Source organism: Ranitomeya imitator, chromosome 6 (genome assembly GCF_032444005.1).
Source record: "Ranitomeya imitator isolate aRanImi1 chromosome 6, aRanImi1.pri, whole genome shotgun sequence".
Classification (NCBI taxonomy): Eukaryota; Metazoa; Chordata; class Amphibia; order Anura; family Dendrobatidae; genus Ranitomeya; species Ranitomeya imitator.
The window spans coordinates 365,615,859-365,633,934 of record NC_091287.1 but is presented as its reverse complement, the minus strand read 5'-3'; the positions used below and the strand labels follow the sequence as shown (position 1 = coordinate 365,633,934).

General features: G+C 38.4%; 1 protein-coding gene across 1 annotated transcript in view; it reads right to left on the bottom strand.

Annotated features, from left to right (window-relative positions):
• The window catches only part of CD226 (CD226 molecule), a 126,503-nt gene extending 111,978 nt beyond the window's left edge, over positions 1-14,525 (bottom strand). The window contains exons 1-2 of the mRNA XM_069728941.1: positions 14,433-14,525; positions 13,992-14,324 (exon numbers count right to left, since the gene is read on the bottom strand). Of these exons, the coding sequence (XP_069585042.1) occupies positions 13,992-14,324; positions 14,433-14,475 (376 nt within the window). The 5' untranslated portion in view covers positions 14,476-14,525. The remainder of the gene's footprint in view (positions 1-13,991; positions 14,325-14,432) is intronic.
• Positions 14,526-18,076: the final 3,551 nt, after the last annotated feature.

Genomic DNA, 18,076 nt, shown 5'->3' with positions numbered 1-18,076 from the left:
TTTTGCCTGTAGGACATTATTGCAAGAGAGATTGGCTGAGTAGATTACACAAGAAGGAAAACACACAGCAAGTCAGCAGGATCTATGAGCAACATGGCAGATGTGACAACCTACATGGTGAGCTGCAGCATGTGCTACATGTTCACAGATCGACCAGAAGAAGAATCCAATTTCACCTGTCAGAAGTGTAGACTAGTGGCCCTTTTAGAAGAAAAGGTGCGGGGTCTGGAAGAAAGAATAGCAACTTTGAAACTCATCAAAGAGAATGAAGACTTTCTAGACAGAACAGAAGCATCTCTACTGGTCACAGAAGGTGCAAAAAGTGTCAGAGAACCTCCAAAAGCAGATGAGTGGAAGCATGTGACCAAAAGAAGCAAGAAGACCATGGAGAAATCACCAACCACACAACTGAAGAACCGATATCAGAACATTTCTAAAACAATCCACAGTGAGGAGATTGGAACAAAACAAAATCCTCTAAACTGCATGCTCGCAAACGCCAGAAGCCTGACAAACAAGATGGAAGAACTAGAAGCAGAAATATCTACAGGTAACTTTGACATAGTGGGAATAACCGGACATGGTTAGATGAAAGCTATGACTGGGCAGTTAACTTACAGGGTTACAGTCTGTTTAGAAAGGATCGTAAAAATCGGAGAGGAGGAGGGGTTTGTCTCTATGTAAAGTCTTGTCTAAAGTCCACTTTAAGGGAGGATATTAGCGAAGGGAATGAGGATGTCGAGTCCATATGGGTTGAAATTCATGGAGGGAAAAATGGTAACAAAATTCTCATTGGGGTCTGTTACAAACCCCCAAATATAACAGAAAACATGGAAAGTCTACTTCTAAAGCAGATAGATGAAGCTGCAACCCATAATGAGGTCCTGGTTATGGGGGACTTTAACTACCCGGATATTAACTGGGAAACAGAAACCTGTGAAACCCATAAAGGCAACAGGTTTCTGCTAATAACCAAGAAAAATTATCTTTCACAATTGGTGCAGAATCCAACCAGAGGAGCAGCACTTTTAGACCTAATACTATCTAATAGACCTGACAGAATAACAAATCTGCAGGTGGTTGGGCATTTAGGAAATAGCGACCACAATATTGTGCAGTTTCACCTGTCTTTCACTAGGGGGACTTGTCAGGGAGTCACAAAAACATTGAACTTTAGGAAGGCAAAGTTTGAACAGCTTAGAGATGCCCTTAATCTGGTAGACTGGGACAATATCCTCAGAAATGAGAATACAGATAATAAATGGGAAATGTTTAAGAACATCCTAAATAGGCAGTGTAAGCGGTTTATACCTTGTGGGAATAAAAGGACTAGAAATAGGAAAAACCCAATGTGGCTAAACAAAGAAGTAAGACAGGCAATTAACAGTAAAAAGAAAGCATTTGCACTACTAAAGCAGGATGGCACCATTGAAGCTCTAAAAAACTATAGGGAGAAAAATACTTTATCTAAAAAACTAATTAAAGCTGCCAAAAAGGAAACAGAGAAGCACATTGCTAAGGAGAGTAAAACTAATCCCAAACTGTTCTTCAACTATATCAATAGTAAAAGAATAAAAACTGAAAATGTAGGCCCCTTAAAAAATAGTGAGGAAAGAATGGTTGTAGATGACGAGGAAAAAGCTAACATATTAAACACCTTCTTCTCCACGGTATTCACGGTGGAAAATGAAATGCTAGGTGAAATCCCAAGAAACAATGAAAACCCTATATTAAGGGTCACCAATCTAACCCAAGAAGAGGTGCGAAACCGGCTAAATAAGATTAAAATAGATAAATCTCCGGGTCCGGATGGCATACACCCACGAGTACTAAGAGAACTAAGTAATGTAATAGATAAACCATTATTTCTTATTTTTAGTGACTCTATAGCGACAGGGTCTGTTCCGCAGGACTGGCGCATAGCAAATGTGGTGCCAATATTAAAAAAGGGCTCTAAAAGTGAACCTGGAAATTATAGGCCAGTAAGTCTAACCTCTATTGTTGGTAAAATATTTGAAGGGTTTCTGAGGGATGTTATTCTGGATTATCTCAATGAGAATAACTGTTTAACTCCATATCAGCATGGGTTTATGAGAAATCGCTCCTGTCAAACCAATCTAATCAGTTTTTATGAAGAGGTAAGCTATAGACTGGACCACGGTGAGTCATTGGACGTGGTATATCTCGATTTTTCCAAAGCGTTTGATACCGTGCCGCACAAGAGGTTGGTACACAAAATGAGAATGCTTGGTCTGGGGGAAATTGTGTGTAAATGGGTTAGTAACTGGCTTAGTGATAGAAAGCAGAGGGTGGTTATAAATGGTATAGTCTCTAACTGGGTCGCTGTGACCAGTGGGGTACCGCAGGGGTCAGTATTGGGACCTGTTCTCTTCAACATATTCATTAATGATCTGGTAGAAGGTTTACACAGTAAAATATCGATATTTGCAGATGATACAAAACTATGTAAAGCAGTTAATACAAGAGAAGATAGTATTCTGCTACAGATGGATCTGGATAAGTTGGAAACTTGGGCTGAAAGGTGGCAGATGAGGTTTAACAATGATAAATGTAAGGTTATACACATGGGAAGAGGGAATCAATATCACCATTACACACTGAACGGGAAACCACTGGGTAAATCTGACAGGGAGAAGGACTTGGGGATCCTAGTTAATGATAAACTTACCTGGAGCAGCCAGTGCCAGGCAGCAGCTGCCAAGGCAAACAGGATCATGGGGTGCATTAAAAGAGGTCTGGATACACATGATGAGAGCATTATACTGCCTCTGTACAAATCCCTAGTTAGACCGCACATGGAGTACTGTGTCCAGTTTTGGGCACCGGTGCTCAGGAAGGATATAATGGAACTAGAGAGAGTACAAAGGAGGGCAACAAAATTAATAAAGGGGATGGGAGAACTACAATACCCAGATAGATTAGCGAAATTAGGATTATTTAGTCTAGAAAAAAGACGACTGAGGGGCGATCTAATAACCATGTATAAGTATATAAGGGGACAATACAAATATCTCGCTGAGGATCTGTTTATACCAAGGAAGGTGACGGGCACAAGGGGGCATTCTTTGCGTCTGGAGGAGAGAAGGTTTTTCCACCAACATAGAAGAGGATTCTTTACTGTTAGGGCAGTGAGAATCTGGAATTGCTTGCCTGAGGAGGTGGTGATGGCGAACTCAGTCGAGGGGTTCAAGAGAGGCCTGGATGTCTTCCTGGAGCAGAACAATATTGTATCATACAATTATTACGTTCTGTAGAAGGACGTAGATCTGGGTATTTATTATGATGGAATATAGGCTGAACTGGATGGACAAATGTCTTTTTTCGGCCTTACTAACTATATGTTACTATGTTACTATGATTTGAGTAATCAGGCAGTTGATTGCTGTGATATTACTGGTTAGTGTTGGTTATTACTGTGTGATACTGTTGGGATATCACTGTATACTGTAGTGATATTACTGTAATAGAGTTGTAATATCCGTATATTGTGTATATATATATACAGTACAGACCAAAAGTTTGGACACACCTTCTCATTTAAAGATTTTTCTGTATTTTCAGGACTACGAAAATTGTACATTCACACTGATGGCATCAAAACTTTGAATTAACACATGTGGAATTATATACTTAAAGAAAAAATGTGAACAACTGAAATTATGTCTTATATTCTAGGTCCTTCAAAAGTAGCCACCTTTTGCTTTGATGACTGCTTTGCACACTCTTGGCATTCTCTCGATGAGCTTCAAGAGGTAGTCTCTGAGAATGGTCTTCCAACAATCTTGAAGGAGTTCCCAGAGATGCTCAGCACTTGTTGGCCCTTTTGCCTTCACTCTGCAGTCCAGCTCTCCCCAAACCATCTCGATTGGGTTCAGGTCTGGTGACTGTGGAGGCCAGGTCATCTGGCGTAGAACCCCATCACTCTCCTAATTGGTCAAATAGCCCTTACACAGCCTGGAGGTGTGTTTGGGGTCATTGTGCTGTTGAAAATTAAATGATTGTCCAACAAAATGCAAATCGGATGGAATAGCATGCCGCTGCAAGATGCTGTGGTAGCCATGCTGGTTCAGTATGCCTTCAATTTTGAATAAATCCCCAACAGTGTCACCAGCAAAGCACCCCCACACCATCACACCTCCTCCTCCATGCTTCAAGGTGGGAACCAGGCATGTAGAGTCCATCCGTTCACCTATTTTGAGTCGCACAAAGACACGGTGGTTGGAACCAAAGATCTCAAACTAGGACTCCTCAGACCAAAGCACAGATTTCCACTGGTCTACTGTCTATTCCTTGGGTTCGTTAGCCCAAACAAGTCTCTTCTGCTTGTTTCCTGTCCTTAGCAGTGGTTTCCTAGAAGCTATTTTACCATGAAGGCCTGCGGCACAAAGTCTCCTCTTAACAGTTGTTGTAGAGATGTGTGTGCTGCTAGTACTCTGTGTGGCATTGACCTGGTCTCTAATCTGAGCTGCTGTTAACCTGCGATTTCTGAGGCTGGTGAATTGGATAAACTTATCCTCAGAAGAAGAGGTAACTCTTGGTCTTCCTTTCCTGGGGCGGTCCTCATGTGAGCCAGTTTCTTTCTAGCGCTTGATGGTTTTTGCCACTGCACTTGGAGACACTTTCAAAGTTTGCCCAATGTTTCGGACTGACTGACCTTCATTTCTTAAAGTAATGATGGCCACTCGTTTTTCTTTGCTTAGCTGCTTTTTTCTTGCCATAATACAAATTCTAACAGTCTATTCAGTAGGACTATCAGCTGTGTATTCACCAGACTTCTGCACAACACAACTGATGGTCCCAACCTCATTTATAAGGCAAGAAATCCCACTTATTAAACCTGACAGGGCACACCTGTGAAGTGAAAACCATTCCTGGTGACTACCTCTTGAAGCTCATCAAGAGAATGCCAAGAGTGTGCAAATCAGTCATCAAAGCAAAAGGTGGCTACTTTGAAGAACATAGAATATAAGACATAATTTCAGTTGTTTCACACTTTTTATGTTAAGTGTATAATTCCACATGTGTTAATTCATAGTTTTGATGCCTTCAGTGTGAATTTACAATTTTCATAGTCATGTAAATACAGAAAAATCTTTAAATGAGAAGGTGGGTCCAAACTTTTGGTCTGTACTGTGTATATATATATATATATATATATATATATATATATATATATATATATATACTTATATATACAGTTAGGTCCATATATATTTGGACAGAGACAACATTTTTAGAATTTTGGTTATAGACATTGCCACAATGAATTTTAAACAAAACAATTCAGATGCAGTTGAAGTTCAGACTTACAGCTTTCATTTGAGGGTATCCACATTAAAATTGGATGAAGGGTTTAGGAGTTTCAGCTCCTTAACATGTGCCACCCTGTTTTTAAAGGGACCAAAAGTAATTGGACAGATTCAATTATTTTAAATAAAATGTTCATTTCTAGTACTTGGTTGAAAACCCTTTGTTGGCAATGACTGCCTGAAGTCTTGAACTCATGGACATCACCAGACGATGTGTTTCCTCCTTTTTGATACTCTGCCAGGCCTTCACTGCGGTGGTTTTCAGTGCTGTTTGTTTGTGGGACTTTCTGTCTGAAGTTTAGTCTTTAACAAGTGAAATCCATGCTCAATTGGGTTGAGATCAGGTGACTGACTTGGCCATTCAAGAATATTCCACTTCTTTTCTTTAATAAACTCCTGGGTTGCTTTGGCTTTATGTTTTGGGTCATTGTCCATCTGTAGTATGAAACGACGACCAATCAGTTTTGCTGCATTTGGCTGGATCTGAGCACACAGTATGTTTCTGAATACCTCAGAATTCATTCGGCTGCTTCTGTCCTGTGTCACATCATCAATAAACACTAGTGACCCAGTGCCACTGGCAGCCATGCATGCCCAAGCCATCACACTGCCTCCGCCGTGTTTTACAGATGATGTGGTATGCTTTGGATCATGAGCTGCACCACGCCTTCGCCATACTTTTCTCTTTCCATCATTCTGGTAGAGGTCGATCTTGGTTTCATCTGTCCAAATAATGTTCTTCCAGAACTGTGCTGGCTTTTTAGATGTTTTTTAGCAAAGTCCAGTCTAGCCTTTTTATTCTTGATGCTTATGAGTGGTTTGCACCATGCAGTGAACCCTCTGTATTTACTTTCATGCAGTCTTCTCTTTATGGTAGATTTGGATATTGATACACCGACCTCCTGGAGAGTGTTGTTCACTTGGTTGGCTATTGTGAAGGGGTTTCTCTTCACCATGGAGATTATTCTGCGATCATCCACCACTGTTGTCTTCCGTGGGCGCCAGGTCTTTTTGCATCGATGAGTTCACCAGTGCTTTCTTTCTTTCTCAGGATGTACCAAACTGTAGATTTTGCCACTCCTAATATTGTAGCAATTTCTCGGATGGGTTTTTTCTGTTTTCACAGCTTAAGGATGGCTTGTTTCACTTGCATGGAGAGCTCCTTTGACCGCATGTTTACTTCACAGCAAAACCTTCCAAATGCAAGCACCACACCTCAAATCAACTCCAGGCCTTTTATCTGCTTAATTGAGAATGATATAACAAAGGGATTGCCCACACCTGTCCATGAAATAGCCTTGGAGTCAATTGTCCAATTACTTTTGGTCCCTTTAAAAACAGGGTGGCACATGTTAAGGAGCTGAAACTCCTAAACCCTTCATCCAATTTTAATGTGGATACCCTCAAATGAAAGCTGAAAGTCTGAACTTCAACTGCATCTGAATTGTTTTGTTTAAAATTCATTGTGGTAATGTCTATATTCCAAAATTAGAAAAATGTTGTCTCGGTCCAAATATATATGGACCTAACTGTATATATATATTTATTGATACACTGTTTTGTCTCAGTTAGTATATAGCATAAGGAATAGATAACAGTTAGTGTATAGTATAAGGTAAAGATAACGTTGTGGTATTAAGTGGATATTAATTATTAGTAGTCAATTTTGGCATTAATAGTTGATATCGGACCTCAATAGAGGTGTAGGGAGAGTTCCTCCTTTGGTAACTATAAGTTTAGTAAATTGTGTAGGAAAACCCTGTCTCTTTTACACTTTCAAAGAATTTTGAGCTAAGAGTGATTGTTCTTAGATACTGTAGATCAGCTCCTGTTCACTTAAATATGAGCTGAGCTGCAAAATCTGAGAACAGCCACTGAAACGTTTATGGTGCCATACTGTATTGACTCTGTTCACTAATGTTCTGGGCATACATCTTGCTGCAATGGGATTTCCAAATAGCTGATGGGTGGCAGTGCCAGATGTTGGACCCTCCCAAGTATTGACACCTATAACCTATCCTAAGACCTAAAAAATAAGTCATCGGTGTATAAGTCATAGAATTCAGCCTTAAATGGTGCCGCAATACCACTCAGCGGAGCTGCTCCTGAGAAAAAATAGAAACACAGACCTTTTCTAATCTAATAAAATTCTAGTATAGTGTGAAAGTAAGGAAATTAATGTAATATAAAAATATCCATATTTTTTGGGCATTACATAAAATAAATAACTTATAAATTAAAATAATTAATCAATTTACGCAGAAATCCATCTATTAGCTAATATGAGAACCTAAGAAAAATTAACAGAGAAATGTATTTATTTTTATAATTAAACAATCCCTTTTCTTTATGAAGTTCTGTAACACTTGTAATTTACACCTCACCTCCTAAATCATTCTTGATGCTTTTCCTTAGAAATTCAATTTCTTTGTAGATCTGTATCCAATTATTCTGTACAAACTACTTTATCATACACTGTATTTTGCATTAGGAAAAACAGAACAACTGCTCACATAAATGTATGTTTTCTTCACTGTGGCATGGTGCAGAGCTAATGCCAGTTATTACAGTTCTTGTGAAATTTCGAAGAAGGACTAAAGCTTTACTTGTTTTTCTGATCATTTCAGCAAAAATACTATCACTTATCATAGTCTAAACAAAAATCCCTTAAAAATATCAGCAAGTGTACAAAAACAGAAACCACAGTTGGTAATTTATCATAAGTATAATTGTGCAGCCATTTTACTTTTTAATTAGACATTCATAAAACCAACCGTGCAATGAACATTCTTTAAAATGCTTTGTAAAAAGAATAAACGAATAGGATAAACTCAATTTCACAGCTTATTCTTTGATGCAAACGTCATGGAAAAGTTAAGTAAATATACTGTAAAAAATTGTTTCAAACTACAACTATTTCAGATTGTGTGTGTGTGTATATATATATATATATATATATATATATATATATATTATACACAGTTGTGCTCAAAAGTTTACATACTCGACTTTGAGGTGGGCTCAGCGCCGGAGCCCACATCAAAGCAGGGGACCCGACATGCGCCATACTAGTACAGCGCATGTAGGGAAGGAGTTAACCACTTAAAAAAACTATGCAAGTTTGGTATTTCTATAAATTGTACTGACCCAAAGACTCATTGTCAGGTCACTTTTACAGCATAATGCTCACTGTAAAAATAAGGAGACGAGATGAAGAAGTCACCACAATTTTTTTTGCTATTGTATATAATTGTTGCTAAATAGGTATTCCCATCTCCAAAATCCTATCCCAATATCTAGTATGTGTAATAATAATAACATTAGCAAATAACTCCAATTAGAAATGTAGTATAGTTTTCTGATTTGCTATGTCTGTTTCCTCAATGCAGGACCTTAGGTATCCATGGATACAACCACTGATATAGTGACAGTTAGCTAGTTGCTAGTGGTCAATCACAATTATCAACCAATCTCGATAATGTCCCTGTTTGATGCGACTGAGGATGATATGGGACTTTCAGTTTTGCGTCAAAATTCCCTGATTTAATGGCAAATTTTTCTTAGTCCATTTATACCTGTAAGCATGTTCTAGAACTTGATATTAGATAATACTATTTCTAAATGTCTTGTGAATTTTAGGTGGACAGATAATTGTGTTCCTGTACAAAGGAAAGTCCTTCAGTTATTTCATCTGGAACGTTTCTGGTAACTTTCTGGTATGGGATCTCAAAGTAAAGTAGCAAAGGTTTCACCAGGGCTCTATATCAACTATGAGAAGTTCAGCATAAAAACATCTGCCTATCATCATCTGCCCTCTCTATCTTTATAGCGGGTATGCCATTGCTCAGGAATTAATGGGGTAAAACTCAGGAATTCATGCATATCCATAACTATGTCTTCTGGGACTCCCAGTCCACCAGGGTCCCCCAGTTCAGCCCACACGTATTGCCATTAAGCTCCTGATGAAGCCACACATTTAAGGTACCTTCACAATGAACAACTTTCCAACGATCATGACCAGCGATACGACCTGGCCGTGATCGTTGGTAAGTCATTGTGTGGTCGCTGGGGAGCTGTCACACAGACAGCTCTCTCCGGCGACCAACGATCCGGGGAACGACTTCGGCATCGTTGAAACTGTCTTCAGCGATGCCGAAGTCCCCCTGCAGCACCTGGGTAACCAGGGTAAACATCGGTTTACTAAGTGCAGGGCCGCGCTTAGTAACCCGATATTTACCCTGTTTACCATTGTAATAGTAAAAAAAAAACACTACATACTCACATTCTGCTGTCTGTCACGTCCCCCCGCCGGCGTCCACAGGGTTAAAACTGCTTTTGGCAGGAGCGCTGCTAATGCACGCGCTGCTGCCGAGAGTTTCCCTGCACTGAATGTGTCAGCGCCGGCAGTAACAGCAGTGATGTCACCACTGTGCTCTGCTTTACGACCGGCGCTGACACAGTGCAGGGAAACTCTCGGCCGGAGCGCGTGCATTAGCAGCGCTCCTGCTGAAAACAGTTTTAACCCTGTGGACGCCGGGGGACGTGACAGACATCAGAATGTGAGTATGTACTTTTTTTTTTTTTTTTAACTTTTACAATGGTAACCAGGGTAAATATCGGGTTACTAAGCACGGCCCTGCGCTTAGTAACCCGATAGTTACCCTTCTTACAAGTGAACACATGCCGATCCAGCGATGACAGCGGGTGATCAGCGACCAAAAAATGGTCCTGATCATTCCCCAACGACCAATGATCTCCCAGCAGGGGCCTGATCGTTGGTCGCTGTCACACATAACGAGATCGTTAGCGGGATCGTTGCTACGTCACCAAAAGCGTGACATTGCAACGATATCGTTAACGATATCGTTATGTGTGACGGTACCTTAAGTATGTCACCCTTTTTGCTGCTTTGATTTTAATACAGGTGGTCTCCACATCTTTATCTTTTGATCCAACTAATGATTCCCTGGTTGTGCTGGTTGTATGCTACATTTATCAATTTATTTTTTCCACTTTTTGCATATTTTCTAGTGGCATTCTTTTCTCATTTGTGCAAGGGCAACTGCATTTGAATTTGTTCTAGTATTTTATTTTTGTTACTCATCAAGTTTATGTCTATATACTATGTCTATTTAATTTAGATGTTTAGTGTGTTTTGGCGCTCTGTATTTTTTGTCACACAGCAGCACTGCATTACATTAAATCAGAAATCTTTATTAGTAGGCTTTCTGTTAAAGTTGGCATTTAGGCTGGACTTAAGCTTTGTCAAATATTTCTTTTTTTCTCTTTCTTTTAACATGGTTATTCATGGTATGTACAGGGTGATCCCTTTTCATCTAGTGGTGTCCTTCATTTTTGTTTGATTCGATTTAATAAGCATTAACATAGTAACATAGCAACATAGTTAATAAGGCTGAAAAAAGACATTTGTCCATCCAGTTCAGCCTATATTCCATCATAATATATCCCCAGATCTACGTCCTTATACAGAACCTAATAATTGTATGATACAATATTGTTCTGCTCCAGGAAGACATCCAGGCCTCTCTTGAACCTCTCGACTGAGTTCGCCATCACCACCTCCTCAGGCAAGCAATTCCAGATTCTCACCGCCCTAACAGTAAAGAATCCTCTTCTATGTTGGTGGAAAAACCTTCTATCCTCCAGACGCAAAGAATGCCCCCTTGTGCCCGTCACCTTCCTTGGTATAAACAGATCCTCAGCGAGATATTTCTATTGTCCCCTTATATACTTATACATGGTTATTAGATCGCCCCTCAGTCGTCTTTTTTCTAGACTAAATAATCCTAATTTCGCTAATCTATCTGGGTATTGTAGTTCTCCGATCCCCTTTATTAATTTTGTTGCCCTCCTTTGTACTCTCTCTAGTTCCATTATATCCTTCCTGAGCACCGGTGCCCAAAACTGGACACAGTACTCCATGTGCGGTCTAACTAGGGATTTGTACAGAGGCAGTATAATGCTCTCATCATGTGTATCCAGACCTCTTTTAATGCACCCCATGATCCTGTTTGCCTTGGCAGCTGCTGCCTGGCACTGGCTACTCCAGATAAGTTTATCATTAACTAGGATCCCCAAGTCCTTCTCCCTGTCAGATTTACCCAGTGGTTTCCCATTCAGTGTGTAATGGTGATATTGATTCCTTCTTCCCATGTGTTAAAACACCTTTACATACATTCCATTAGTTTAGGGCATGGCAAATTAATGGAACTAATGACTGGTTCACTTTAATTCTCATTCAGATGTTAGTTATTTTCTCATCCGAGTTTAATCATTGTGTTTACTCAGAGTTTAAAGTTTAATCAGATTTGGTTCAAGTCATGTTTTTTTTTTGGGAAAGAAAGAAAAAAGTTTCTGCAGCTTCTATCAAATACTATGTGAAAAATGGAGAAAATGGCATCTGAGTGCTGTCTGATTTTTTTTTTAAGAATCCATGGACGTGCATTAGAGACTTGGGTCAATATTAGATAAGTCTCTGTGCTTTTGCGCGAACCCCTTGGTTAGAGGAAATAATTCAACATGTAGATTACTCCGTAGCCTATCATAGGTACGAATGTTATCCATACAAAACATGAACAGCACTCCAATTAGAAATAGTCACTCACACATCCGTAATTCTTGTTCATATGCTATTGCTATTTTTAAATAAGCAACATACGGTCTCCATTAATCCCTTAGGAACAGCGACCAAACATGTACAACGGACGTGTACCAACATGACCTGAGCTTACTCCATGCAGTGTGAGTGCTGACTCTTACATAGCCAGCACCTGAGAGAGGTCGATGCGACTGGAGCTACCTCTGATCTCATCAGTTTAATCCCTTCACCACCTTGGGATTTTTCCATTTTTGAGTTTTTGTTTTTTGCTCCCCTTCTTCCCAGAGCCATAACTTTTATCTTTTTCCATCAATATGGTCATGTGAGGGCTTGTTATTTGTGGTACTGTGGTAAAAGTTGTACTTTTGAAAAACACCATTGATGTTTCCATATAGTGTACTAGAAAATGGGGAAAAAATTTAACGTGCAGTGAAATTGCAAAAAATAGTGCAATTTCACAATTGTTTTTTTTTTTTTACCCTATTCACTAAATGCTAAAACTGACCGGCCAATATGATTCTCCAGGTCATTATGAGTTTGTGGATACCAAACATGTCTTGGTTCTTTTTTATTTAAGCGGTGAAAAAAATGCAAAGTTTGTCCAAAAAAACCCCTTTAAAACAGTGGCCGATTTTCGAAGACCCAGAGCGCTCCCATTTTTCGTGATCTGGGTCTGGGTGAGGGCTAATTTTTTCCACCCTGAGCTGGCGCTTTTTATTGATACCATTATGGGGTAGATGTTTTGATCGCCTGTTATTGCATATTATTCCAATGTTGTGAAGACCAAAAAAAAGTTACTCTGGAGTTTTGATTTTTTTTCTCACTATGCTGTTAATTGATGGGATTAATTATTTTTATATTTTGATAGACCAGGCGATTCTGAATGCGAAGGTAGCAAATATGTGTACCGTATTTTTATTTTTTTAATTGTTATATTTTGAATAGGGCAAAGGTGGGTGATTTGAACTTTAAACATTTTTTTAATATTTTTAAAATTTTTTTTTTTTTTACTGGCTTTTATAGTGTTTATGGGAGACTGGAAGCTGCAATCATCCGAAAATGGCAGCACAAGCCAAATTTTGATTGGTTCTGAATTTATTTTTAAATACTAAAATACGGCAATAATAATAATTGTTATGACTTAAAGAATAAAGACACAGGTTCAATTTTACTGTACAATGAATGTTGTAAAAAAAAAAAAAAATCTGTGAAAATTCTCCTGTGCTGATGGCACGTGACTGTAACTATGTAATTTGCATACACGTGATGTGTCAACTAGATTGGCGCGGTCTCGCTAATTGCGAGTGTATTAAGCGAGGCCAGACACCATATAATTGGACCATGGTTGGAAGTATGCAAATCATATACTTACGGTCACATGACCAGCACCAAAGAGTTCTCACAGCGCGTATTGATATAATAGATGATAACTTACTAATAGGTGGGTGTGCTACCTTTGGGGACTGTATCAATCGTCCGATGGGGGGATTTTTGTCCATGATGGAGGGATTTTTGTCCATGATGGGGGGATTTTTGTCCATGATGGGTGACTTTAATCCATCTTATTAAATGGGTGAGCAGATCAGAAGCCCGACCACAACTCCATTCATTCACTGTAGGGCTGTGGGAATAAGCCGAGCACAATGCTCATCAGTCTAATAGTGAACCGGCCAGGGGTTAAGCATGTGCACTGACGCTCCATTCCAACAAGGATAAAAGTTCAATATTCTGCCTATGTGTGCAGATCATAATGGTCGGACCCCTCTAATCCACAAGCTATCATTGGACAATCTCCTTAAAAGAAATCATGTAAAATTGGTATTAATATTGAGAAAATAAAAAAAGGTGGGACTCAATTTGCAAAAAAGTGTAGTCATTCATTTGCTGTATGGAATAAATGACTGTCAACCAGTAGATCCATGTTATTTTCTTATTGCAAAATGGCAAAGAGTTCCACACAAATATACAGCAACGGAACATAAAAAATGATGCTGTAGTTTACCCCAGTGTTACCATAGTACTGTAAAGAAAACCAATCTTACCTGCTTGCACTGCTATTACTTTTTTTAGTGTTCCGGTCGGATACACAACCACGTAGCAGACATAGATCCCAATGTCCGCATCTGAGGTTTCCCACAGTGTTATGGATAGATCTGATGAGGAATTCTCAAGTACAAATGACAGTCTGCTCATGTATTTTGGTGAAATATATTTCCCATAACTTTTGTGAACAGAACACATTGCTTCCTCTGACGATCCATTGACCTTAGCCCAGTGAAGTTGCATGATGGTATTATTGCCGGAATACTTGCAGTCCAAAGTTATTGTCCTTCTGAGTATTAATGTGGTATCTACCATTTCTTGGAGATGAACAGCTAGAAATCAAAATACAAAACGTAGAAAATATCTTTCAACTTTTTCTGTAGAATTAATATTATTCAGAAATGTAGTAAAATTGGAAAACGGAATAAATAAAATCTTACTTTTAAGCATGTGCAGGAGAAACAGACCAAATGTTATTTTCATCTTCTCAAGTCGGGGATCTTTACACTTCTAAGAAAGAGGAAAATATAGACAGCTTCTGACTTGTGCTTTGCAACATCATTTCCTTTACTAGCCTCCAGAAAGAGCTTGAATAAAGAAACAAAACAGCCTGTTTGAGGATGAAGCTGCTATGTGCTCTTAAAAATTGCTCTCTTTCTTCTTAGAAAACTTGAGTGTGCTACAGAAAGGAAACTCACGGCAAACCACACCGGTTTGGACTAAAACAACAATTTTTAAAGAATTTCCCTAAATTGTGATTGTTTTTTACATGCCTTTAACAGCTTTGGGCTTTACAATTGACCATTATGTTTTCATACAATCAATGATATTCAGGCTATTTATTCAAGATCTTCTAACTGGAGGAAACTGCAGCATGGCCCCATTATTCTTCAGATAACTGGCTGTCTTGGCAGTCAGCCTCTGTCCGTCAGGAAATGATAACATTTTCTGGCATTAATGAGATTATCGAGGCTGGCAAATTTTAATATTTTAATGAGGTTGGAAAATTTTAATAGGACCCCATAATAAAGCCAAAAATAAGCCTTCTACCTTATTGAAGATCAACTAAACTATGGTAATGCTAACTAAGCAGCATAATGGCGTTTTCTTGATTGGCAATCAAATGATTCATAGAGCATAGTATATTCATTGTATATATCAAATCATTATTTCTGCATATTATATACCGCACATTTATGTATAGAGTAAGTACAATATATACACACAAGATAGAGCGTGTTTGTTTTGGAGGGTCGTAATATAATCGGCACACATCACTTTCAACGTAGAAGTTTAACACAATTCAAGAAGAGTTAAAAGTAGACACTTCTAATTAAAATGTCCTAAGCAAGAGAAAGTATTAACCTCAATACCTATGGTGATCTGTATATGAGATGATAGCCTATTGTAGGTACGATTTTGATGCCTAATATTAATAGTTGATTAGGATGGTTAAAGCATTAATGGTAACTGCAGTGGTCAAAGGCAGAAAAGATTCAAAAGTGAATACATTCATTACACAGGTCTGCAACAAAAATTTTTTCAAGAGCTGTTTTGGTTATTCCACGTAATCTTTCTGTTTTTAAGTGCGCTGAATCCGAAAATGACCTCCGTTTTGTCATAGGACATCATGTTTTCTGACAATTTAAGTAATTATGGGAATGGAGGAAATGCACTTTTAAACTCATCAGGTAAGCTAAAGCTTGAAATGCTTTCAGCATTCGTCCGACGATTTTTTTCTAGTCAGGATCTTGTATACCTTCAATGCATTGATGTGAATTAAATAATAGTAATTTTGACTTTCAAAACCCTAAGATAAAAAAAATACCAAAAATTTAGAAAAATATACTAAAATTGAAGAGAATTTAGCATTTTGTGACAAATCCTGACGTCGAAGATTTTTTTCGTTTTCAGCACACCAAAATACATGGAAATTAGATGAGAATAATCAAACAGCTTTTTAGTCGCAGACCTGTGTTATTTCATTTAATTTTATATAAACACATCCAATATTTATTGGTTTTATTTAAATACCGTAGTTATTTCTACAGATCCTATTACTAGTGGTATAAATCTGAATGTAACAAGTTTCCCATAGAAACAGATGCAGGTAGCACTGGACTAGGTTTCTATTGCACTGGTATAATGATTATGGATCCAGAAACAGTTGGTAAAGTTCAGTTATCTTTAAGACAACTGATAGACATAGTAAAAAGAGCACGAAAAGAGGAAAAAAAAAAGATCAGAGCACAGTTCTTTTACGATTACCTTGACGTTCAGGCATATGAAAAAATCAGTTCCCCTTAGCTTCAAAAATAGCAAACAATTATGGAAAACGATGTCTCTCAGGTAGAGAGAAAAATTGAGGTTCTTTAAGATTAAGAATCTTGCTAGCACACCATACATCAGATTTTAGAAACCTCATTGATATGCCAAACATACATAATAATACAGTAATATGTAAATGATAGTCATATAAATTAATGGCAAACCCCAGTGTGAGCAACTAAAGGCTTCACATGATATTTAATGTCCCTTGTCTGTCTGTTGCAAGGAGACGCATAACCCAAGCCAGCAAGCCAGCTGCAAACTGTGTGGGGTGTTTAGGGGGTGATAATAAAGTCACAGCACGTCATACTGCAAAATCTACAGAACCACTAAGTTCCAACTCAGTGCCAGACACATACACTCGCATACAGTCCTGGAAATATGAGCCTCCTAAATGTAGCCATATAACCCAATATATGACCCTACTACTCCCTGACCATAGTGCAGTCCCAGGCCTGTAATACACAGTGTATGCTTTTGCTTCATATCATACTTCCTCTTCCGCATATAAAATTTTTACCTTTCCCAAACTGCAATCTCCTCCTTATCCAGCTCGTGTTAGTAATGTTTATTTTTAGAGCACCATTGATTCCTTGGTGCTGTACATGAGAAGGGGCTACATACAAAATACAAATATAAATTACAGTCAACTAACAATGACAGATGGGTACAGAAAGGAGAGAGCCCTGCAGATGGGTACAGAAAGGAGAGAGCCCTAATGTAAGCAGAAGGCAGCTTTACTTTATAATGCTTCTATTCACTGGCTTAATTATGTGTCTTCTAATACAGAGGATACAGAATTCTTAAACACTGTCAATAGTGACTGTATTGCATGGCTGTAGAGTTGGATGGATCCTTTGAAATTCAAATTTATCACAAATCACAATGCTGAAAATATATTAATTGCCTAGAAAATACATGTATATCACTATTTGGTCTCCAATGAATAAGTTGAACCTTTTTGAGCTCTTTAATGCAAACACAGCTTTAATGTCTAAGAGACATGGTAATCAAAAATCTTTTTAACAGCATACTGCAGTATCATATTTGTTAGGCTACTTACATTCTAGAAAACAAGTCTAAAAATTATCCCTTAAAAATGATCTCTTACCCTTTTGGAGGCATCAGATGGCTTCCTGAGGCTATGTGCACACGTTGTGGATCTGCAGCTGTTTTCCATGCGTTGTACAGTACCATGTAAACGTATGGAAAACAAAATCCGCAGTGCACATGCTGCAGAAAAAAACGTGCGGAAATGCAGCGTTGTTTTTTCCGCAGCATGTCAATTTTTTGTGCGGATTCCTCAGCGGTTTACACCTGCTCCTCAATAGGAATCCGCACAAAAACCACGTTAAATCCGCGGGTAATCTGCAGTGCGGCTTATCTGCGGATTTTGAAAAAACAGTGCGGAAAAATCCGCACATCAATCCGCAACGTGTGCACATAGCCTTATGTTTATATACAGGTGGTGCACACAGAAAAAGCCTTTTTTTAGGAAGCAAAACAGGTGTGAGTTTTTTAAATTAAATCAGTAATGTTTTTCTTACAAATAAAAAATGATAATGTTTTCACTTCTAACAGGCTTGTTATTCTTAAAATGATTAAGCAATTACAAAAGCTTTTTTAATCAAAACCATTTTTTTTAGGGCGCAGGAAGAGATTAACTGTTGTCAGACTGAAGATGCAATGGCTTGTCAGCAAGCCTGTAAAAATAGTCTTAAATTGGGAGCTGTTTCATATTTGTGTACCCTCAAAA